Raw genomic sequence first — 25,154 nt, 5'->3', positions numbered from 1 at the left:
ACTTGTGAAGCCCCCTCTCATGAACACAGCACAAACATCAGAGGAAAGTTGATAGTACCAGAAACTATGCTCTTTTGCAAGGAGCCACCTCTGCGCAAGAGCATCCTGGGGTGGGTCCTCGGTAGCCCCAGGGGAGTGTACGACTATGCTGCACCAGTGGAGCTATGTTGCCAGGCAGTGTGTGTGTGTATGTGTGTGTAGTGGTGGGGTACATCACGGCAGTGGAGTCATTTTGACCCCAAGTTTGGTGGAGGGGAGACAAACAGGGCTGGCTTCAGAGATGAGTGCAATCCTCACCTCCTGAAAGCCCCTGCTTTGCACCATGTCCTATATTTACCCAGCAAAGTGTGTGTGCTTTCGAAAATTTTACTCCATGCTCGTGTGAGTCTGTGCATGTTTATAGAGCACTCTGTGTCCCACCCTAACCACACGTTGTGCCTGGGTTCTCTGGCCCCACTTAGCAATATCTTCTTTCCCTCCATTGGGTGGAGGAGTGGGCAGGTGTTCTCTGCCTCCTCCCACAGGCCCCAGGCCTGTGGTGAAGAGATTCATTCCTCCCCTCCCCCCATCACACACACATTACTTTTGAGTGCTACCAGCAGGAGAAAACTTGGGTTTTCCCTCTGATTCCCCCTGCTGGCTGGGTCTGGTGCTGCCACTGCCTTTCAGGTAGTGAGTGAAGGTCTTATCTTGTCGCATCTTTCCGGCCGCTTCACAGAAGGGGGGAGTCTCCCGCTGCTCACTGCACACACAGCAGCATTGCTGGAGCTGCAACTGGCCGTCCCTTTCCTCCTTGGCTCTCCGCTGCCTAGGCTCAGCGTGGGGGCAAGGAGGAAGATAATGTTGTCCCCCCGTCTGAAAGTTTGGGGGCTGTTTACTCCCTATTTGCCCATAATCAAACATAGAGGGCCAGGGTCTCAGAGTCAGTGGCCTACTGGGATGAGTGCTTGAGCCTTAAACAAGCAGATTGTAAATAGTGGGTAATATGTCTTCCTCATTAAAGAGGATGCTAGTTTATGGCTGTAAAAATTGAACTGTGAAAAAAATGTAACTAATGCCAGTGTAGCCAACTCTCTCAATTTTATCAAGAGTCTCATGATATCTGGTGTGTGTTTTTTTAAAGTACCAGCTTCGGAATTCCTGTGATTATGTGAGAATCTCAGCTTTTATTTATTGTATTTTTAAAGTAAGTTTCTATTCCTCATGTTTGCAGAAAAAAAGTAGGGAAAGTGAAGCCTAAAGGCTCAGAAGGAATATAAAAAGACCCAAAATATATTAAAAAAACAAAACCTTCATAATTTTTAAGTCAATCTTTTCATTTTGGAGGACCTGAGGTGATTTTTGAATGCTTGCAGTTGGGAATATTGTAAATGAGATATTATAATTTGCAATTTATCCAGCTATCATGTGCTCAGGCACTTTATGACATGCCATATTAAATCCTTAGATAGTGACTGAACACAAAAATACCAATTTTCTTGTTTGAATACTTTCAGAAAAGCTTCCAAAATATTTGCATCTCACCTAAACTATAAATCCAGTCTCTGAATGTTTTGATTTTTACCACAAAAGTATTGGCTGACATAAAATAATCTAAACCTGTTGTGCAATTGTATTTGTCCTTGGTGTCAACAAAACAAGTCAATTTAAAAGTTGAACAAAATTACCCTCTCAGTGTTGTGCTTCAGAGTTCTACAGTGCGAATTCAGGTGGAAAATATTGTCTTTACCAGTAATACATTCCTTTTACTGAAAAAGATGAAGTCAGTGTGTAGAAAGTAATGAGGGCCCTTCCCATTTAATCCCTTACAACTTATTCCCTGGTATATACATCCACTGAAGGAGAATTCACATGACCTTTAGCGTACTGTACAGGATACACTTTACATCCGAATATGAATGATGTGAGTCATTAAAAATGGTTGGCATGATTTTAAAAGTTCTAAGTATGAACAGGTTTCAGAGTAGCAGCCGTGTTAGTCTGTATTCGCAAAAAGAAAAGGAGAACTTGTGGCACCTTAGAGACTAACAAATTTATTAGAGCATAAGCTTTCGTGAGCTACAGCTCACTTCATCGGATGCATCCGATGAAGTGAGCTGTAGCTCACGAAAGCTTATGCTCTAATAAATTTGTTAGTCTCTAAGGTGCCACAAGTTCTCCTTTTCTTTTTAAGTATGAACAGTGAGGGATTGGAGGGAAAGGACACTCAATGGGTTGACACTTTTGCTTAATTTTGAGGCTATGATATGATGTTAAATTGCCTTGAGATTTGGAATCTGTGAAACTCTTTCTGATAGCAGAAATATCAAAGGCACTTCTATGTTTTGAGATCTCATTACAACATACTGACTTCTCCCTACACATTAGAAAGATGTGCACTGACAGACTGAGTGATTAAATATTTTCAGAAGTGAGCCTTCCGAAACAAGACAGTTCTCTGAAGTTCCCTACACACATAAACAATATTCAACATGATTCCCTTTTTCCTTTTGATGTAGACTCATACTTGACTTATTTTTGAACCCCATCTTTTTCCTTTATGCTCTGGAATTCAGCTTATCCAGGCTAATCTTTTGGTTCCTCTGAAAGAAAGCTTTACTCTAAAATTAAAAGAAGATAAAAGGGATCATCAACAGAACACTATATAATAAGCTTAATTGGTTCTCCTGATTGTTTTCCTGTTAAAAGTGCCTTCAGAATACATGCTAGCATTTAGTAGCAGACACATATGGTCCCTATTTTCAGTGCTTATATGGATTTGCTGGAATTTGAACCTTTTCTAAAGGACGGAGCATGGAAAGACACTTGTCTAATTGGTTTCACTAAAACTTTCCATATGGAAGCAATAATCCAACTTGTCCAAAGTTGAATTTTGTCAAAATAGTAGCAAAATCCTAAATTTTCTTCTTTAATTCTCTTAAAAATATATTTATTTGATTTGAAAATGAGCATCTATTTCGGCTAAATATGAAATATAAAGATAAGATGGACATTTTAATAATGGGAAATCAATAATGCAGGAAGAGCTGAACAAAAGCATTAGTATTTAGTTTGGTTTATTGTCACATGTGAAAGCACACTCTTTGAAAACATGCAAATTAGTACAAAAGGAGAAAAATTTACACTTTCTGCCATTTCCACGAACCTCTAATGACAAAAAAAAGTGTCATAGACCAATTTTCTTATCCAAATAAGATCTCACCCATTTTATGACAAAAATGGTAACATTTTGTCTCTGCTGTCTTCTCCTACCTTGGCCCTGGCCTGATCCAAAGGCAATAAGTCAATGAAAGAACTCCCATTGATTTCAACAGGCTTTCAGTCATGACCGAGTAAAGATACAGGGTTTTTTTTTCCCTTCAAAAGTTGCATTTAGTTTTCAACAAGGAAAACAATGGGTGGGTTTGTTTCTGCAACTGTAAATGCACAGTAGTAACTTTGCACACACTGAATAGTCTAATTGAAATCAGTGAGACTAGGCACATGCTGAAGTGTTTGCAGGTTTGAGACCTAAGTAAGGGGTTTTTTCGTAGTTTTGTTAAAATATTTAATCTGATCACCTGCAATGGTATTTTGTTTTGCTTTGTGCAGCTCTAAATATGGATTTCAGAGTCACAATGTCCCTTTTTCTTGTCTGTATAGAGTCCTTGGTTTTGTTATTGTAATACTATATTTTTAATATTCATGATACTGTATAATTTCTATTGTTGTATTATATATTAGTAAAATTATTTTTAAAGAGTGACAATACTCTTTCAATAAACAGGGGGCAGGAATTGCCTTTGCTATACCCTCCAAATCCCTCTTCCAGCTCACTTGTGTCACTTCTATCTTCTGTTGAATAAACTTAAGACAGCTCAGGTTCATTCATCCAAGTCCTAGTCTCGGCTAGGCCACAAGAAATAGCTAATAGTGCGGCATCTGGGTTTGCTGAATTCTGAGACATAAAGCTGAGGGGCATCCACATATTACTAGCACCACATTCCTATCATCTCAGTATGTCCCCCAGTGGCCTTATAAACATGTTGAACAAGAGAAATGACAAGGCAGCTTTGAATAACCTCACACAAAAGTCCTCCAGAACCACCCTTTGAAACCTCTCAGACACAGAAAAGTGGGCCTTATAAGGGGAACCAGTGTAGAGCTACATTAAGCAGTCCTACACTGCACTTACCCCAAGATTGCTCCCTCTTGCAGTGTATTAACGGCCTTATAAAGTACTCAAGCAGTACACCGGAGAGGGGAGAGGGAAGGAGGACAAAATCTGTCCCATGGCTTTTAAAATGAACATACTGTACGGATGAAGCAAACTATTTGTGTTCCTTTTTAAATCAGCTTCTAAAACTGCGGTTGGCATTCTCCAGAGCCAGTGGGGTAGCACACAGTCCTCTTCCTCTGTTCCAGTTGACCCTGTGGGATGATGAGGATGTCTTCCATTCACAATTAGATGTCTTTATGGCTCATGCTTCTCAACTAATTTCACTTCCCCTTCTGTGTAAAAATGTTTGTTCATAAAGAGGGTGCACTTAATGTTCACTTTCCTAATGCCACACTTCCCCCACTCAAATGCTGTGCTGGCTTTTCAGTGATGTGACTGCTTTATTTTCTCTTTGCTCGTTATTGGATACCTAGGAGTGAGCAAGTTAGAGCCAGCTAATGCACTTGTTCATCCTTTAAAATGGGAAGGAAAGACTGAAATCATTTCTCATGGACCATTGGGTAAATATGGCTGCTAATGTTTAATGAAATGACGGAGAGTGTAATTCATCCCTGCTGTCAGAGCAGAGATTGCAGTGCAAATTTCTATGTGCAAATCATGTTAACAATGAGAAAAATCCTGGGTGACAAAAAAAGAACATAGAGATCAAGGGTCAGATTTTTAATATCTGAACATAGGTGTTGAGAAGGCGTTGAGTTTTTCCTAGCTGTGCTTTCTGATTACGTCAACACACAGTGAGCAGAATAAGTATGTTAATTTGTTTCAGAGTAGCAGCAGTGTTAGTCTGTATTCTCAAAAAGAACAGTAGTACTTGTGGCACTTTAGAGACTAACAAATTTATTTGAGAGTAAGCTTTCATGAGCTACAGCTCACTTCATCAGATGCGCAGAATGGAACATATAGTAAGAAGATATATATATTCATACAGAGAACATGAAAAGGTGGAGTAAGAGGCTAATTAATTAAGATGAGCTATAATAATTAATCTTAATTCATTAATTAGCCTCTTACTTCACCTTTTCTCTGTTCTCTGTATGTATATATATATCTTCTTACCATATGTTCCATTCTATGCATCTGATGAAGTGAGCTGTAGCCCACGAAAGCTTAGGCTCTAATAAATTTATTAGTCTTTAAGGTGCCACAAGTCCTCCTGTTCTTTTTATGTTAATTTGTGTCACTGCTGCCTTTTTTTCTTTTACTCAGCCCTTTTTTCTTTAATTTTTTTCTGGTTTAACAGGAGGTGAAGTAGAGTAAGGAAAAGACTGTGCAACACTCGCTGTCGGTAGATGGCACCTCAGAATAGTTGTGCAACCGTGAACCCTTTGGGAATCTTTCATGGTTGCTTTAATGATATTACAGTGATAGAGTTAACATTAATCGAAAATAGAAAGTTAGCTCTTTATTGCTCTGTTAATTTGTGTCTAATAACATGTCTGAACTAGTTAAAATTATCTGTGCAAAGAAACAAAGCATAAACAGAGAAAGATTATGAGAAAGAAGGTTCACTGGCAGGTCAGAACATGCAGGTCTTGGGACTAGGATCAGCTGCCAGACTCTGAGATTGGAAGATTCTGGACACAGACTAAGAATCAAAGGGGAAGTAAAGAAAGTCTTCAGAAGCTGGAAATTGGAACAGCATGGTCTGTATAGTATCTTGATTTGACTTCAGGGATTTGGAGTTGATCCTTTCCTGAGGCTCCGAGACTAGAACTGTCGATATTGTTTATATATCAGCCTGGAAGTTTACATCATCTGCAGATGACCTGGTGCACTCTGAGAGAAAATAATCAGCTCTGCAACTGATCATAATGGCCATTTCTGGCTTTACAATCTACACACTGTGTATCTTTAACTGGTTATTTTTCTTTTCAGTTACTCTCCACTTACTATGGTTGACATTCATAGTGCAACACTCTGTGGATATTTGCTGGTTTCAGAGTAGCAGCCGTGTTAGTCTGTATTCGCAAAAAGAAAAGGAGTACTTGTGGCACCTTAGAGACTAACAAATTTATTTGAGCATAAGCTTTCATGAGCTACAGCTCATATTTGCTGTTGCTAAGAAAGAATGTGTGTCTATTTTCTGAAAATCCTAGACCTATGAGGTATAGTTAAAAATTACTGGAAGGAGATTACAGAAGCAATGGAATAGATTTACAGTATTGTCAACAGAGACTGAAATAAGTATTTGGGAAGATGCAAGAACATTAGTAACAGATAGCAATTTTCTTATTTTCAGGCTTTCACTGCCGATTCAGTATGAATCAAAGGGAGAATATAGCAATCTCTTACACAGATTTTTTATTAACTGTTATACAGGAATTTATGAATGGAGATGAATTAATATATATTTGCACCATGATTGCAAAAGTTAGCAGGTTTCAGAGTAGCAGCTGTGTTAGTCTGTATTCGCAAAAAGAAAAGGAGTGCTTGTGGCACCTTAGAGACTAACAAATTTATTTGAGAGTAAGCTTTCGTGAGCTACAGCTCACTTCGAAAAGTTAGCAGGAAACATTGGCCTTGATTCTGCAGAACACTTCAGCATGTGCTCACATTCAGGTGTGTGCCTATGGGCTTTGCTGATTCATGACCATTGTTAGAGTCTGATAATACAAAAGGCCTGCTGTATCTCTAACTCATATTATTACAACTTTTTTACTGCAAGATTCTAGAGAGCTTTTCAATATAGCTATTCCTTTAATCTATGAGAGAGAGAGAGAGAGAGAGAGAGAGAGAGAGAGAGAGAGAGAGAGACTAGCAAGGACAATGAGGTTAGTATAGATTTCTGTGGCCAGATTTTATTTAATTAAACTTTTGAATGAAATAAGCAGCTGGTGTAAATTGGTGTAGTTCTTTTGACTTCAACAGAGCTACATTGATTTCCAACAGCTGAAGATCTGGCTCTAAACTTTTTCCCCTTAGTATTGCTGTTTCACCTAGCTTGAAATGGCAAATTAAAGCAATTGTAAGCATATAGTTTCATTGTTGATTCTCTAAGAATGCACTCCACTATAACATCATGTGCTTTTGCAGGTCTGCCTGAGGAGAGGATCATAGTGTTTCCTTATAACCCACCTCTCCATGGAATACAGTCGCCAGAAAAGGCAGATGTGCCTTGTGGTTGCACCATGGAGACATGGATTTTCTTGCTTTACTGGTGGGCTTGAATCCCAAAGGTTATCTATGGGTTACCTTACCTTTTCACAACTCATGCTGGGGGTGAGGAGGGGTTAGAGGAGATTATATTGTCCTGCTTTGCCAGAAGGCATTCTGCTCTTGCCCATTTCTCTCCCTTACTTCTGCCTGATAGCTTTATGTTTTTTTCTTTTCATTTCCTCTAATGTGAGGCAACCTGGTTTTGATTTGTATGGAAAAACAGTGCTTTAATAGTGCTGGGCTTCCCAATGGTTTGGGGTCAGGAAAGAATTTTTCCTCATTGCAGGCTGACAACCACATGGGGTTATTTTCAGCTTGTTGTAGGCTCAGTAGGGCCATTGGCCAGTGAAGTACAATGGTTTGGGAATGTTCATATATTTGATAGGTTTCAGAGTAGCAGCCATATTAGTCTGTATCCACAAAAAGAACAGGAGTACTTGTGGCACCTTAGAGACTAACAAATTTATTAGAGCATAAGCTTTCATGGGCAACCACCCGCTTCATCGGATGCATAGAATGGAACATATAATAAAAGATAGGTAGATAGATAGATAGATAGATATTGTGACAGGGTCGGGCCAGATGGCTACAGAAGAGTCATAGAAGGCAGATATATTAGCCCCAGGTTAAATAGGTCCCTTTTCCCTGGGTTAGGTAACAGGGAAGGTTACAGAACAATCAGTAACCTTTTGGAGACAATGAAGACAGACAGGCTGATTAGAACACCTGCAGCCAATCAAGAAGCTGTTAGAATCAATTAAGGCAGGCTAATCAGGGCACCTCGGTTTAAAAAGTACCTCACTTCAGTTTGTGGTGCGCATGTGAGGAGCTGGGAGCAAGAGGCACTAGGAGCTGAGAGTGAGAACGCAGACTGTTGGAGGACTGAGGAGTATAGGCATTATCAGACATGAGGAGGAAGGTCCTATGGTGAGAATAAAGGAGGTGTTGGGAGGAGGCCATGGGGAAGTAACCCAGGGAGTTGTAGCTGTCACACAGCTGTTCCAGGAGGCACTCTAGACAGCTGCATTCCACAGGGCCCTAGGCTGGAACCCGGAGTAGAGGGCAGGCCTGGGTTCCCCCCAAACCTCCCAACTCCTGGTCAGAGACAGGAGGAGTTGACCTGAACTGTGGGTTCAGAAAAACGGCCAAGCTGAGGGCTGCCGTGAAGCTCCAAGGCAAGCAAATCCACCAATAAGCACAAGACCCACCAAGGTAGAGGAGGAACTTTGTCACAACTGGTTTTAGAAGTGGGATTTGGTGAACACAGCGTGGCGGAAGAAGGAGGGTGTTTGGGGGAAAAAAAAAAGGGGAGAGGGTCTATTTTTTTTTCACCACAATGGAGGAGGTAGTGCAGGCACTGATACAAGCCACGGCTGCCCAGCAGGAGGCTATTCGTGTCCAGGAAGCTGCCCAACAGGAGGCAGTGCGGCTGCAGCAAGAGACTAATCGCCTGCTGATGGACTAGGCTGCTCAAGACCGGGCTATATTGCAGGAACTGGTAAACCGGGTAAATGCCCTTACAGAGCTGAACCATGGCCATGATGGGACGCAGATCATGCGGGCCAGCAACTGGCTGCAGAAAATGACGCGGGAGGATGATGTAGAGGCATACCTCCTGGCCTTTGAGAGGACAGCCCTGCGGGAGGCTTGGCCCTGAGAACAGTGGTCTGGCATCCTCGCTCCATTCCTATATGGGGAGGCCCAAAAGGCCTACTATGATTTGCCTGAAGAGGCTGCAGCAGACTACCCCCAGCTGAAAGCAAAGATCCTGGTCAGATCTGGGGTAATGACTGCAGTGCAGGCCCAGCGATATCATGAGTGGAGGTACCAGGAAAACAAAACCTCATGGTCCCAATTATATGACCTCATTCATCTCACACAAAAGTGGTTACGAACTGAGTCCCAGAGTCCAGAGGAAATACTAGAGGTTCTGGTCATCGACCGGTACATGAGAGGACTACCGCCAGACCTTCGTGCCTGGGTAAGCCAGAATGAACCCCCCACCTACAACGAGGTTGTCACACTGGTAGAAAGGCAAAGGACGGCGAGGGAGCTGACCCAACCAGTTAAGGAAGAAGTACCCCGGGTTAAACTAGCAGCACCAAGCCCTAGAGCTCGGGTGACTGGGCCACCAGGAGAGCCCAGGTGGAAAAAGAGAGGGGCTGAAGGCCCACCAGAAGCCACAAAGAATCGGAGCACTGAGGGGAAAGAGGATTGTGATGTTAGACTGCCCAAACCAAGAGACTGGAGAATGCCTAGGGCTCCATACAGATGTTACGCCTGCGGAGAGTGGGGACACATAGCTGCACAGTGTCCCAATGCTGAGAAGCCTATGCAGTGTAACCTGGGGAACTGGGCAGACCCATAATCCCTAATCCACCTTGTCTCACTAACCCCACATATGTACATCAGACCAGTGAAGCTAAATGAGGTAGAGACCACGGCACTGGTTGATTCAGGGAGTGCTATCACGCTTGTCTCGGGGAAGCTCGTGAAGCGTAGTCAGCTGCTGTGGGCTAAGCATATGGGGATAACATGCGTCCATGGGACAGTTGGTTATTACCCCACCATCCCAGTAAAAATCAAGATTCAGGGGAACACTACTGAGGTAGCAGCAGGGGTAGTCCCTAAACTCCCATATTTGGTGCTCATAGGGAGGGACTTCCCAAGGTTTGGAGACTTACTCCCGGTAGGGGAATTGGAGAAAGAGGGAAGCCCTGAAGTTAGTGAGGCATCCACAGTAGACTGTCAACCCCCAATCTTCTCTGAAATATCCCCAAATTTGTTCTCCACTCCCAGACAGGTTAGAAAGATGAAAAGGGAAAGAAGGGCAGCTAAGGCCTTGGGAACCCGAATACTGGCCCAAAGCTAGAGGGTTGCTCTCGTAGGTAGGCGGACCCAAGCAGCTGAAAAGGAGGCCACCCAGGAGGGAGAAGCACCCGAGTCTGACCCACACCCTAACGCCTCTGAACCAGTAGAGGCAGCAGAGACTGGCCTCCTAGATCTCAGGCAGATTAGCCACGAGACAGGAAGTTTTGGACAGGACCAGGCTGAAGACCCAAGGTACGACAACATTAGGAAAGAGGTGATCGAAATAGATGGGGTCCCTGTGGAAGGGAAAACCCAGGGACCAGGACCATACTTCATAATGAAGAAGAATCTCTTCTACCGGGGTGCACCAGTACAGGGGCAGAAGGTACAGCAGATCCTAGTACCTCAAAAACACCAGAATGCTGTGTTAAGTCTGGCCCATAGTTATCTTTTTGGGGGGCATTTGGGGGTGGAGAAGACCCTGGCATGGGTCCTGAAATGATTCTTCTGGCCCGGAGTACATGAAGGAGTGTGGAGGTACTGTGCATCCTGCCTGGATTGTCAGCTGCACAGTCCCCGACCCCACTTGAGGGCACCTTTAGTACCCCTTCCCATCATAGAGGTCCCCTTCGAGCGAATAGCCATGGACCTAGTGGGACCCCTGGAGAAGACAGCCCGGTGCTACCAATATATACTTGTCATTCTGGATTATGCTACTCGCTACCCAGAAGCCATCCCCCTGCGGAACACGGCCTCTAAAATGATAGCTAAAGAGTTGGTGGGGATCTTTGCCTGAGTTGGGGCTACCAAAGTAGATATTAACAGACCAAGGTACCCCATTTATGTCAAAGCTAATGAAGGACCTCTGTACGCTGCTCCTTATACATACCCTGAGAATTTCAGTCTATCATCCGCAGACCGATGGGCTGGTAGGAAGGTTTAACCGAACCCTCAAGGCAATGATAAGGAAAGTGGTAAGTCGAGATGGGAAGGATTGGGACACCCTATTACCCTACCTTATGTTTGCAATCTGGGAGATACCTCAGGCCTCAACTGGGTTTTCTCCCTTTGAATTATTATATGGACATCACTCCCGTGGCATACTAGATATCGCAAAAGAAATCTGGGAAGAGGAACCCAATGAGGGGAGAAATATAATTGACCATGTGTTGCAGATGCGAGAACGGATAGCCCGGGTCACCCCTATTGTACGGGAACATTTGGAAAAGGCGCAGGAGGCCCAGCAAACCCATTACAATCGCCAGGCAAAAATCCGACAGTTCCAACCAGGGGATCGGTTGATGGTGTTGGTACCCACGGCAGAAAGCAAGCTTTTGGCCCAATGGCAGGGGCCTTATGAGGTGGTTGAACCCGTGGGGGAAGTAACCTACAAGGTGCGGCAGCCAGGACGCCAGAAACAAAAACAAATTTAGCACATTAACCGTTAAAGCCTTGGCACCAACGAGAGGTGTGTGTAGTGGCCCAAGAGACCCCGATCCAGGGAAATAACATGCAGGAGCAGATCAGGATATCCACTGATCTGACACCAAACCAGAAGAAGGAGGTAACTGAGATGATCAACCAATACCAGGATGTGTTTTCAATCAAACCAGGTCGGACCACCAAAGCCTATCACCACATTATCACAGACCCTGGGGCAAAGGTAACTTTAAGGCCTTATCGGGTCCCAGCGGCAAAAAGGAAGGAGATCAAGGCAGAGGTAAAAAGAATATTGGAGCTGGGAGTCATTGAAGAGTCCCACAGTCAGTGGTCAAGCCTGACTGTGTTGGTGCTCAAACCTGATGGCACCACTAGGTTTTGTAATGACTTTCACCAGCTGAATGAGATATCCAAATTCAATGCATATCCCATACCCCGTATCGATGAGTTAGTTGACCGCCTGGGCAATGCCCGATTTTTGACCACCCTTGATTTAACAAAGGGATACTGGCAGATTCCCCTTGCCAAAGATGCGAAAGAAAAGACAGCATTCTGTACACCAGAGGGTCTGTTTCAATATACTGTTCTTCCTTTTGGACTGCATGGGGCACCTGCCACCTTCCAGTGTCTGGAAGGACAAGCTCCCACAGCCCCATACCAGTTTTGCAGCGGCATACCTGGATGATGTGATTATTCACACCCCCGACTGGGAAACCCACTTAGAAAAGGTGGAAGAGGTTCTGGACACGCTAAGATGTGCTGGCCTCACAGCCAACCCAGCCAAGTGTGCTATAGGGCTAGCCGAGCGAAATATCTTGGCTACATTGTAGGAAGGGGCATGGTCAAGCCCCAACTAAACAATCTAGATGCTATCCAAAATTGGCCCTGGCCAAATTGGAAAAAGCAAGTCCGGGCATTCCTGGGTGTGGTGGGGCACTACTGATAATTTATTCCCCATTTTGCTACCAGAGCGAGTCCCCTGACAGACCTGATAAAAGCCCGGGGTCCAAACATGGTGAAGTGGACAGATGCCACAGAGAAAGCATTCATGGATCTATGGACAGCCCTCTGCAGTAACCCCGTGCTTATAGCCCCAGACTTCAACAAAGAATTCATTTTACAGACAGATGCATCTGAAATAGGATTGGGAGCTGTCCTATCGCAGATGGTCGGAGATGAAGAACACCCAATCCTCTACCTCAGCAGGAAACTCCTCCCGAGAGAGCAGAAGTATGCTGTGGTTGAAAGATAGTGCCTCGCTGTGAAATGGGCCATGGAAACACTATGTTATTACCTTCTGGAACAACGATTTACCCTTGTGACCAACCATGCACCCCTCCAGTGGATGCAGCGAAATAAAGAGAAGAATGCAAAGGTGACCAGATGGTTCCTGTCCCTACAACCTTTCCAATTCACCATACAACACCGGGCTGGAAGCCACCATGGCAATGCAGATGGCTTGTCACGAGTACACTGCTTGATGTCCCAAGTTGCCCAACCCCGTAGTGTTGAGCAGAGGGGTGGGATATGTGACAGGGTTGGGTCAGATGGCTACAGGAGAGTAATAGAAGGCAGATATATTAGCCCCAGGTTAAGTAGGTCCCTTTTCCCTGGGTAAGGTAACAGGGAAGGTTACAGAACGATCAGGAATCTTCTGGAGATAATGAAGACAGACAGGCTGATTAGAACACCTGCAGCCAATCAAGAAGCTCTTAGAATCAATTAAGGCAGGTTAATCAGGGCACCTGGGTTTAAAAAGTAGCTCACTTCAGTTTGTGGTGCGCGTGTGAGGAGCTGGGAGCAAGAGGCATTAGGAGCTGAGAGTGAGAATGCAGACTGTTGGAGGACTGAGGAGTATAGGCATTATCAGACACAAGGAGGAAGGTCCTATGGTGAGAATAAAGAAGGTGTTGGGAGGAGGCCATGGGGAAGTAGCCTAGGGAGTTGTAGCTGTCGCACAGCTGTTCCAGGAGGCACTCTAGACAGCTGCATTCCACAGGGCCCTGGGCTGGAACCCGGAGTAGAAGGCGGGCCCAGGTTCCCCCCAAACCTCCCAACTCCTGGTCAAACACAGGAGGAGTCAACCTGGACTGTGGGTTCAGAAAAACGGCCAAGCTCAGGGCTGCCATGAAGCTCCAAGGCGAGCAAATCTGCCAATAAGCACAAGACCCATCAAGGTAGAGGAGGAACTTTGTCTCTATCTATCTATCTATCTATCTATCTACAGATAAGTTGGAAGTTACCATACAAACTGTGAGATGCTAATTAGTTAAGATGAGCTATTATCAGCAGGAGAAAAAACACCACACAACAAAAACACTAACCCAGGAACCTATCCTTGCAACAAAGCCCAATGCCAATTCTGTCCACATATTTATTCAAGTGACACCATCATAGGACCTAATCACATTAGCCACACCATCAGGGGCTCGTTCACCTGCACATCTACCAATGTGATATATGCCATCATGTGCCAGCAATGCCCCTCTGCCATGTACATTGGCCAAACTGGACAGTCTCTACACAAAAGAATAAATGGACACAAGTCTGACATGAGGAATCATAACATTCAAAAACCAGTAGGAGAACACTTCAACTTCTCTGGCCACTCAGTAAAAGATTTAAGGGTGGCAATTTTGCAACAGAAAAGCTTCAGAAACAGACTCCAGTGAGAAACTGCTGAGCTTGAATTAATATGCAAACTAGATACCATTAACTTGGGTTTGAATAGAGACTGGGAGTGGCTGGGTCATTACACATATTGAATCTATTTCCTTAAGTTAAGTGTCCCCATACCTTCTTGTCAACTGTCTAAATGGGCCATCTTGATTATCACAACAAAAGTTTTTTTTTTCTCCTGCTGATAATAGCTCATCTTAATTAATTAGCCTCTCATAGTTTGTATGGTAACTTCCAACTTATCTGTATATATATATGTTACTATATGTTCCATTCTATGCATCCGATGAAGTGGGCCGTAGCCCACGAAAGCTTATGCTCTAATAAATTTGTTAATCTCTAAGGTGCCACAAGTACTCCTGTTCTTTTTGCATATATTTGATGATACACCAGTTAAGTGTTCAAGTGTTGTCTCATTTTGGACCAGCTTTAATTTAGCATGAACCAATAGAGTGAGGGTGTATTATCATAGCCTTCATTTATTCCAACTTAAAGAACAGGTCTGAGAGGCAGTGAGACCACATTATATTAGCAGTGATTGGATCGTACGAGGGATGTAGTCTTTGGGGATAGCATTTGCTTTAACATTGATCATACATTCAACTTGTAAGGACCCAGTTCCTTGTACACAGAGGGAAAGTATGGACTGAATCTACCACATATCTACCACATAACAGGATCTCAGCCAAATGAGACATATGACCACAGCATGAAAGAAAGGTACTGCATTGGACTAGTTCTACTGCCAGGTAGGGAGAAATGGAACGTTTTGGTTATATTTGGATCTAAATGTTTAAGTAATACATTAATAAAAGTTGTGGCCATTTATTTAAACAATGTACATATTGGTTGTGTGGACTCTTTATGGCTGTTGAAGATACTTGTAGTCTTTGCTGAAATGCTATTTTTGTAGTTTTCTACACTGCTTCTCCCCAGTGAATTATGTCAAATATCCCAAAAGCTCCTATAGAAAAAAATTACTTTGGTGACTGACATCCTGCCACATGACAGGCCGTGTAAAGATTCTGATCTAAAACTCCCAGATATCCAGAATTAAATAAGGAGATTATTTGACTGAATGCATGGAAAAGACATGAAATGAGTATGCTAGTAAATTCTGTCCACATCTCTTATGAATATTATGGGTCTTTATCATTTCTGCTAGTTACAGTAGTGACAGCTACAAAAAGAACATTTTCTTTCTCATGAAAATAAATTTGTAGAAGACTGCTGTGTTGGAAAGTGGGTTTTTTTGTTTTGTTTTCTAATTTCTTTGGGGAATAAGAGACAATGTGTGCTCATTTTAGCTGTCATTGAGTATAGAAGGTTTTTAGTTTTGTGGACCCATCCAGGATTATAATTCTGACAATTTGTCTGTTTCGATTACATAACCTACATAATAAAGACGAGGAATTGGGAGTTTGCCTGTATTACAGCATTCTTTAATATAAAAGCCATACAAGTTTTACAAATTGAAAAGATTGACTTGGAGAATTAAGTGGCCTCGGAAGGTTCTTTTACCATGACAACTGGAATGAGTATAAAAAGAACTTTGTAGACAATGGAAGTAGAAATGTGCAGCCTTCCTTTGCCATGCCTATTACCCTCTCAGACCAACTGTAGAACCCAAATACATGGATTGCTTTTAAACCACTCTTAGAAGAAGAAGAGGTTTCCAAGAATGATGTCCCAGCTCTGGCCAGTGATTTAATCTTGTTCCCAGAAGTATGAGTCAGCTGATATTCCAAGACCCACAAATACCTCCATTTCTTCAGATAGGCAGGCTGCATATCTCTACTTGACTTTTTTAAAAAAATAGTTAAAAACTGAAAACAGTGAAGAGAGTCGACTAGTGTACAATACAGAATCAGTGAAGAATGTTGAAGTTTTTAGATTTTATATCTATAAGTGGATTAATATAGAAGGCTAAATCATAATTACCTCACTCTCACAAGTAGGCCCAGTGAGGACAATGACACTGCTCATGTGATTAAGGTGTGCTGGATTCGCCCCAGATAATGGTAGTCATCATGATCCAAAAGTAGTGAAGAACAGGAATATATGACAAATGTCTTGTACTGCAATTATTTATTTTTTTAGGCCAACAAAACTCTTATTTGCTAACCTTGACTAGAATTGCTCAGGTAGATTTGTAAACACTTAGAAAAGGAAATATGTATACAATATGAGTTTGTTTTATTTTTTTTACCAAAATAATGACATTAGCAACAATTTATATTGCCTTTGCTAAATAGATACATTCAGAAATAGGCTTTAAACATGTTATAGCAGATATTTTTAAACCTCCAGGGCTTGATTTAAGTTTAAAGGGGCTAACTGTGCCCAAGAAAAAAAAATAGAGTCTCATCTCCTTTTTACTCTACCAATTTCCATGAGTGGCTATAAAAACCAAAAAAAAAAACAAAAAAACCCAACAACCCTCAATCATTATCATTTGTTTTTAATATCAAAAGATTTGACAAATATTTACCCCGAATCTCATATACAATGGAATGTGAAAACCTGTAGCGTTCAGCTAACTGAAAGATACCAGAGAAAGCATTCTGGCAAAACGAAGGCTGAAATAAGTCTAAATAGAGTACAGCTGGCAATTCTTTTGATGTTGTGTTTTGTCTCATACACTTATAAAGAATCAGTAATTTTACATCAATGGGTGATATCCACTCAGTGAAGTTTCCAGTATTTGGCTTTAATTGTTAACAATTTTTAAACAGGCTTATGACAACAGGTATTTGTAGCTGAAATACAACCGAGCTCCATCTCTATGGCTCTATTTGTAATTTCCAAGCTGTATTGCCGAACGTTCATAGACACATCGGAAAGTAGATGGCTGGATTTCCCAGTATTGTACAGGGTTGCTGAAAAGACTCACACCTGAATAAGAAGCCTTTTTGGTGTTGTATCCAGGAGGGCAAAAGTCGCTGGGGCCAACAGAAGCAATTTTATTGTTATGAAGGTAGACTACCTGAAATATATACAATTGTTTTAGTGAGAAATCAAACTAATATGGCAAAGTACATAACTAATCTGGATATTTCAGAACATCAGTAAACATTGTACAGTACATGACGGCACAGTAATCCACCTGTTCCTCTAAATACATTTTCATTTGATACTTTATGCTAATTTTCTTGAGCTACTAAGGCCTGGTCTACACTGGGGGAGATCGATTTAAGTTACTCAACTTCAGCTATGTGAATAACATGGCTGATGTCAACATTCTTAGATCTACTTACCACGGTGTCTTCACTGTGGTAAGTTGATAGCTGATGCTCCCCTGTCGACTCCACCTGCGCCTCTCGCTCTGGAGTACCAGAGTCAATGGGAGAGCGCTCGGCGGTCGATTTATTGTGTCTAGACTAGATGCGATAAATAGACCCCCGCTGGATCGATCGCTGCCCATCGATCCAGTAGGGAGTGTAGACAAGCCCTACAAATTTAACTGAACTTTGCCATGGCTAATAACCAGGAATCCTAGTTTTCTGTGTTTAAAAAACAAAACAAAATTATCTGATTAAAAAAACATAAAAAGACAAATTTTTCCACACTTAAAATGAAATGCTGAACTTTAGTTTCCCTAGGTACAATATATATTGAACGCAATGCTTTATTGATAAAGTGGAACCCCGTTTATCTGAACTAATTGGGACTGGGGCCAGATCAGGTAATCAAAAATTTGGATAATCTGGAGAGCTTCAGCCCTGCCGCACAGGCCTGACAGCCTGATCCCCGCTGCCCACAGTTGACAGCCCCTCTTCAGTTAATATGGAGAGCTGCATAATGGAGGGTCAAATAAATGGGGTTCTACTGTATATGTTTTTATTTTTTCACAAATATAAAAACTAAAGTTTCTCTGTAAAAATGCAAAGTCTGTGCTTTTTCCACGTTTTTCCATGGCAAACAGTTTTGTAGGATCCCTGCTAATAACTTTTGAAGATTGGTCAAATAAAGCTGTGTCACTTCTAATCTAAGGGCCCAATTAGAAAGGTACTTAAGCACATGCCACACTTCAGGCAAGTATTTGTGACTGCTCATATGCTTAAAATTAGGCTTGTGCTTAAGTATCTAGCTGAATAAGAGACTACAACCCAAATACTAAAGCAAAACTAGCACAGTGATATAATCATTATTGATTGTAAACATTTTTCAATCATAATTCCTTTGGCCAATATATTTGTTACAAAGTGGATAGACAAGACAGGGAGAGAGAGTGTGTATGTTTTTTTTTTCAAAGTGAACATAGACTGTTTTCTATTTGGTCTTTTGCTTCAATATAGGGAATATCATCAATATTGTGATAATTTTAACTCCTTGCCAAGAGCAATTATAAAGATTTTAAGACTGACTACAGCACGGGCATTATTTTTCCACCAATATTTGCAACGTATAATTCCATTATTTATGACAGATGTTATATGCTTTAGTCAAGCTTGATGATATTTTTCTCTTGTACAAGATACACATAGCTGGGGTTAAAAATGATAATTCACTTGGATATGGAGGGACAGGAAGGACAAAATACAGGATATGGAGGGACAAAATAGTTTGTATCTGTATTTTTATTAGCATTATTTTAAGAATTGAGTTATTTTCTGAGTGATAAAGCAACTATTATATAGGTCCCAAATAAGTGCTGATAAAACCTCTATACTCTGTCTCATGATCATGTATTTAGTAAATGGTCATATTTTAAATGAAAAAACTATTTTAGAAACATCTTGAAGGGTTATATTTAAAAAAGGGACTATTTTTTTTCTTCAAGTGTAATGCCTTTGTTATACTGAGTCCGACTGTACAGGGCTCAGAGGGAGCTATAAAACCCTCTGAGAATGACCTATGTCTAGGAATGTCACAATTTTAAAGTTTGCTATCTCCAGGATTTTCCAGAGCTACATGCAAGTGCTGGTTCCCATTTAGGGAATCTTTCCTTTCCAGTTATTTGACGTTTGTGGGTGAAATCCTGGCCCCACTGACATCAATAGGCGTTTTGTCATTGACTTCAATAGGGCCAGGATTTCACTTCATATTTCTAGACCTTCAGGCTTAGAAGATGTCTGAGCTTATATCTGTTACTGGTGTGGAACTGCATATGAACTGTTCTTGGCCTCAGGAAGGTGTAATTTTGTGAGAGACCAAGGCAAACATTTCTGGGACAGTTATAAAAAAATGACTGTCTAAAGCTGCTGAAAGGTTTTGAATCTGAAAAGAAGTCTTGGGGAGACAGTGTGCAAAGAGCAGCAAAATGTGCATGATAAATTTATCAAATTTATTATCTCCATTGCACACACATTTATGAGTCTATGGACCTCCGCAGTAAGGGGACTAGGTACCTCCATGTCCATATACTCAAAATTAGAATTGAAATGTCAACCCTCTAATATGTTATACTTTCTTTTACATGTCAGCATATATTCAATGGTGTAATCCAGTGGTTCTGAAACTGTGGGTCAGGACCCCAAAGTGGGCCGTGACCCCATTTTAATGGGGTCACCAGGACTGTCTTAAACTTGCTGCAGTCTGGGGCTGAAGCCTGAATCCCACTGCCTGGGGCCGAAGTCCGGGGGCTTCAGCCCTGGGCAGTTGGTCTCAGGTTACAGGCCCCCTGCCTGGGGCTGAAGCCCTTGGCATTTGGTTTTGGCCTCCGGGTCTGGGGCAGTGAGGCTTGGACTTTGGCCCCCACACCCAGGTGGCGGGGCTCCGGGGGATTCAGGCTTCAGTGCCCCCTTCTGTGGTTGTGTGGTAATTTTTGTTGTAAGAAGGGGGTCATGGCACAATGAAATTTGAGAACCCCTGGTGTAATCAATTATTGCCAAACAGTAGATATGAGGCTTGCCTCAAGTCACAGTTTGGGGGCACAAATGAAAAAGATAGGATGGCCAGTATTGTGTATTGTTCAAAGATCAATAGTTCAAAGACCTGTTTTTCAGTCCCTTTCAATTATTGCACATCTGAGTCCATAAGATATACTTTACCTGGATGTATTTATGTTCAGCCAGCCCACCAGGCACTTTGACAAGTTCATTGTTATCCAAGTGAAGTTCTTTCAGATGAGGTATACTAGCAAGAGAGCCATTATCAACAGCACTGATACTGTTGAAACTGAGACCCAATCTGCAAGAGGAAATTACACTGGGTAAACATTAGCAAAACAACAAATTCTGACAGGTGATTGCTATTGCAGTTCTTCACAAAGTATGTGGTTTTTCACATTTATCACACAATGGGGCAGGATGGGATACAGAATCACAAAGCCACAATACATTTGGATGAGCAGGAAATTCCATTACTTGAGCTACCAGAATTATCATTGCATAATTCAATTTGTTTCCACTTCACCTTGTATTTCTGAGTTACTTGCTTATTATTACTACAGTATGTATTTTTGTATATATTCACATTTACAGTAGTCACCAGGCTATCAAAACTTACTTCCTAAAATTCATCTTATGAGCTTCTTGCATGACCGGTGGAATATTGAGGCTCTAGACTATAAATTTCTCTTTCTATTTATGTGACCCCATTACAGTGTATCTGAGCATCTCACAAACATGTATCAGTTTATCCTGACAGCATCCCTGGGAGATATGGATATATTTATATCCATTTTACAGATGGGGAACTAAGGCACAGAAAGATTTAATGACCTGCCCAGCAAAACACAGGAATTGTGTCAGAGCTAGGAAATGAACCCACAGGTCCTGAGTTGCAGCCAAGGGCTGTAACCATATAACCATCCTTTCTTTTAATAGTATGCACATTCTGGATTTACTAGCACAATTTTGTCCAGCCTGGAAAATCTGATCCTATGTATATTTGCATATTGTTGCCCTTCAGGTCTGAAATCACTAAAATTAATGAGTTTCCTTCTCTAAAGGATCTGGTAATCCAAGTTAAAATAGTCTGTTCTTCAGCAGGAATGCTATCCTGAAAAATAATCTGTTGTAATATACCTAGTGGGAAGGAGTCTGCTTTATCCTTTAACCTAAAGCATTGCTTTTTAATTTTCAGGAAAATATATTCATTGTGGGACTTCTTAACTATACAATTCTGAGCAACAGCCCAAGTATTTTATAGATGTAATCAGAACCTCTAACAACAGTACAACTTATTATAGATGAAGACTACTAGAAACTGGCAGTTTCACAACAATATGCTATGGTAATGCTGTATAGTTTATACCAGGTACAGAAGTCAGATTCTTGACCTAATATGTAACCATACAACTGAACGCATCTGATTAGACTTTACAGCCATAAAGAAGTTCCCAGAACTGATGCCAGTCAAGATTAGAACCCCTTGTGCAGAGTGTCTTTAATAAAATAAACATGGAAAGAAAGAGTAATGCTAACATCTAGTACAACTCACTATATTTAAACTACAAACAAAACTACTATAACGCGACAAAACTATTAAAGGCCTGATCCAAGGTCCATTGAAGCCTCCCACTGAGATCAGTGGGCTTTGGATTAAGCCCTAAATAACTGATATGACAGTAACATTACTCCTATATGAATCAACCTTAATGTAGTTCAAAAGATCCCTTACCTTTACTAGAAACTTGGTATATGTCAAATCCTAAGAACTTTTCACTTAAGTTCTTACTTAAACAAAGTTCCCAATGACTACAGTGCATAAAAACTAAGTAACGACTCCAGGATTTCATTTCATGTAATTAGCTTGGCCTGAAGAGCAAATAACGTATTGGAATTATTTAGAAAACTTTGGCAATGTGTATCACACAGGATGTTTGGGGACGTGTCAAAAATATGGTCATTTTGGCAAAACCTTGTACAAAATCTAAATGAACACATATCTAAAACATAATTTGGATACAAATACAAGTATCTAAGCAGACGTGTCTAAGATAAATAGCATTCCATGGGAACAGCAGAATTGGCTTTTATTTTTGTATACTGACAAAGATGAAAAAGTGGCATACAATAGTTTTAGAGTGTTAGAACACAGTATGGTTTTCATCTTCTTTCTTTTTTTCTGTAGGGATAGAAGGAGAGGAAGCTGGGAAATGGTTCTTAATATAATAGCTTTTTATATTTGTAAATGTTTTACAGATGTTTTAGCTGTATTAGTCTCATCACTGAATAACTTGTGAAGACTAAGAAAGAAAAAATATATAAAAATAGAAATGAACATTTATATTGTAATTCAAATGGATGTGTTCAGCTTCTTTAGTCTCTAACCCCTCTGCTGGCCCTTTCCCATGTTGCTGTCATATGGACTACACAAATACCACAAGTCTGAATATTAGCATTTAGGCCCAGATACAACTTCCATTGTATGCAATGAGAGACTTCTCATTGACTTTTAATGGGAGATAGCCCTTAGTACAGTCATGTACCTAATGCATGCACTCTCCTGTGGAACTCCATACTATATACAATCCACAGAATCATTTGTCAAGTTAGAAGATTTTTTTGCTGTAGCTTTGTGTGAATTGTGATTTAGGAGACTTAAAAGTAAACTTTAAAAAAATATTGCTGTTCTGCTAGTAGCCAAGGATTCACCACAGCGTAAACAGTAGAACTAGGAAGAGTCATCAATGCTGTCAACTGTGCTGAACAGTTGCCATACCAAAATGTCCTAACACAGACATACACTAAACTGGCCTGTGTCTGAAATGTTAACTGCAGCTTAAGGAAGCTATTAAACTGTTTAATCATGACATATTCCAGCAGAAGTTAAGTCAAATTCTAGCCTAACTGGGTGGCTACAATAAAGTACCTACATTTTTATTTAGGCACTTAAATGAAAATAGCTCTTTTTTTTTCTGGTTGTTTTTTGACCCTTGTATTTTATTCAACACACCTGTGGGGATTCTCCCCCTTTTCTCTCCCAGTCGCCCTACCTTTCCCTCCTCTTTCTTCAGCCTTCCTCTCTCTGCCCCATCCCCACTAATCTAATTCACGATTAATCTAAATTTAAAACCAGGTTGATTGAGCTTCATGGTTTGATAATCCTGCAGTGTGCTGTTGTATAGTATGAATTTGGCACCACCTTCTTCCCAAGCCAGTAGATTTAATCTAGAGCCCCAGAAAAAAATTGAGTGTTTTTTTAAAGACATCTGCCCTCTACAAGAGTTCTTGCTGTCTGATTAAAGAAGTGGTGTTGGCCTCTTCTCCACTTCTTTCATTGTCCAAAGCCATAATCACACCCATCGGAAGCGAACGTGTGAAAAGGAGGTAAAACGGTAGTTCTTCAGAATGAGGAATTTGGAATGTGTAGTTGGATTTGGCTGGAAATATTTGGAAGCTCAACGGTGGTGGGGAAGAAAGGGGAATGCCAGGACCCACACTTCAAAGTAAAATATCAGGATTTTTGTTTTGGAAGGGTTCTTTTTCCTCATTTCTATGAAGGTTGTTACACAAGCCACTAACTTTTGACTAAATGGTTGCATTTAAAATATTGCTTCCTGGTCCTTAATTCATAAGTTATTGTATTTTCTCATATGCTTACAAAAAATTCAGGAGCCTTCCAAGTAAGGCATCAGAACATTGTGCATGGCTTTCTGGGTGAAGGTGTATCTGTGATAACACATGGTGACAAAATGAGACATATAGCAGAGAACTGAACATTTTCATTACTGAAATGTTCTGTTTGGATTTTACAAGCCCCCAAAAGCTTTTCCAAGAGACCGATTCCAAGAAAGAATAAAGGGACTATCCATATTTAAAATATCCAAGAAACTTCATTTTAACCAGTTATATTTACTTCAGTGCATTTAATTCCAGGCCAAACAAATGTAAATAGAGAGGCAAATTCAGCTCCTATTAGCTTCTAATATGTTTTCCAACTGTCTCTCTTCTCTGCCTGCATTCTGTCAGTCAGATGAATGATAGACATTAAAGTTATCTCAGTGACAAAAAAGGCCTTGATAAATTAAATATTTGTCTTCATAAAGCATTATAAAATATCATAATCTCATAACTTCAAAAGCCCCAGTTTGATAATAACACATTACTGGGCCCATATTACTCTCTGATGGGATGGTTAATGAGAGGTAATCCATGGAATAATTCTACTGGTTTATTAACATCCTCGACTGAAGTACTAGACATAACCCTGCATATATATTTTCCTGCATCTAGAGGAACCCCAAAATGCCATTATTAAGATGAAAAAACCCACCTTCCTGCACAGAGTATGATTCTTTTGCATTGTGCTGTTGACCTAGAACAGTACAATGCAAATACTTACGTCACAACCCCCTAGTCAGCATCAGTATGAGAGTCACAGGGCCTGACTCCCATGGCTTTGTATAGTCATTTACACCAGTGTAAAGTGAGTGAAGAGTTGGGTAAAGTGTTACCAAACCATAAGTAAGTGTAGCATTTTACACCTACTTTGCACACAGTCTGTACCAATGTATATGAGTACACAATGCTGTGAGAACCATATGCACAATGTTTATTCAAAATATTGCATATGATATTTTCAATCAGTTCACTGAGTCATTGTCCTGGCATGTATTTTTCCACATCTACCTACTGTCAGGTTCTTCTTACACCTTCCTCTGAAGCATCTGCTGCTGGCCACCATCAGAGACAGGATACTGGCCTAGATAGACAATGGGTTTGATCCAGTACGATAATTCCTATGTTCCTATCTATTTCTCTCATCCTACTTTAGATCTCAATTCAGCAAAGCCTTGATGTCCAGGTCTAAGTGCTTGGCTGAATCATTGCAATAGTCCCTAATGGACATTTTTGCACAACATATCACAATCATTGGATTTTCTAAATTTCCAAATTTTCCTTATTTTTAATCCTCAAAATTTGAGAGCATTTTCCAAAACAGGTTATTGCTAGGTCTG

At 41.1% G+C, this 25,154-nt stretch overlaps 1 protein-coding gene across 1 annotated transcript in view; it reads right to left on the bottom strand.

Moving 5' to 3' along the window:
* Positions 1 to 15,718: 15,718 nt before the first annotated feature.
* DCN (decorin) overlaps positions 15,719 to 25,154 on the bottom strand; it is a 51,848-nt gene continuing 42,412 nt past the window's right edge. Inside the window, exons 7-8 of the mRNA XM_038411819.2 lie at positions 20,299 to 20,437; positions 15,719 to 17,291 (exon numbers count right to left, since the gene is read on the bottom strand). Coding sequence (XP_038267747.1) covers positions 17,097 to 17,291; positions 20,299 to 20,437 — 334 coding nt within the window. The 3' untranslated portion in view covers positions 15,719 to 17,096. The remainder of the gene's footprint in view (positions 17,292 to 20,298; positions 20,438 to 25,154) is intronic.

Source organism: Dermochelys coriacea, chromosome 1, assembly GCF_009764565.3.
Source record: "Dermochelys coriacea isolate rDerCor1 chromosome 1, rDerCor1.pri.v4, whole genome shotgun sequence".
NCBI classification, from domain to species: Eukaryota; Metazoa; Chordata; order Testudines; family Dermochelyidae; genus Dermochelys; species Dermochelys coriacea.
The sequence above is the reverse complement of the archived record's forward strand: the minus strand, read 5'-3'. Positions and strand labels throughout refer to the sequence as shown.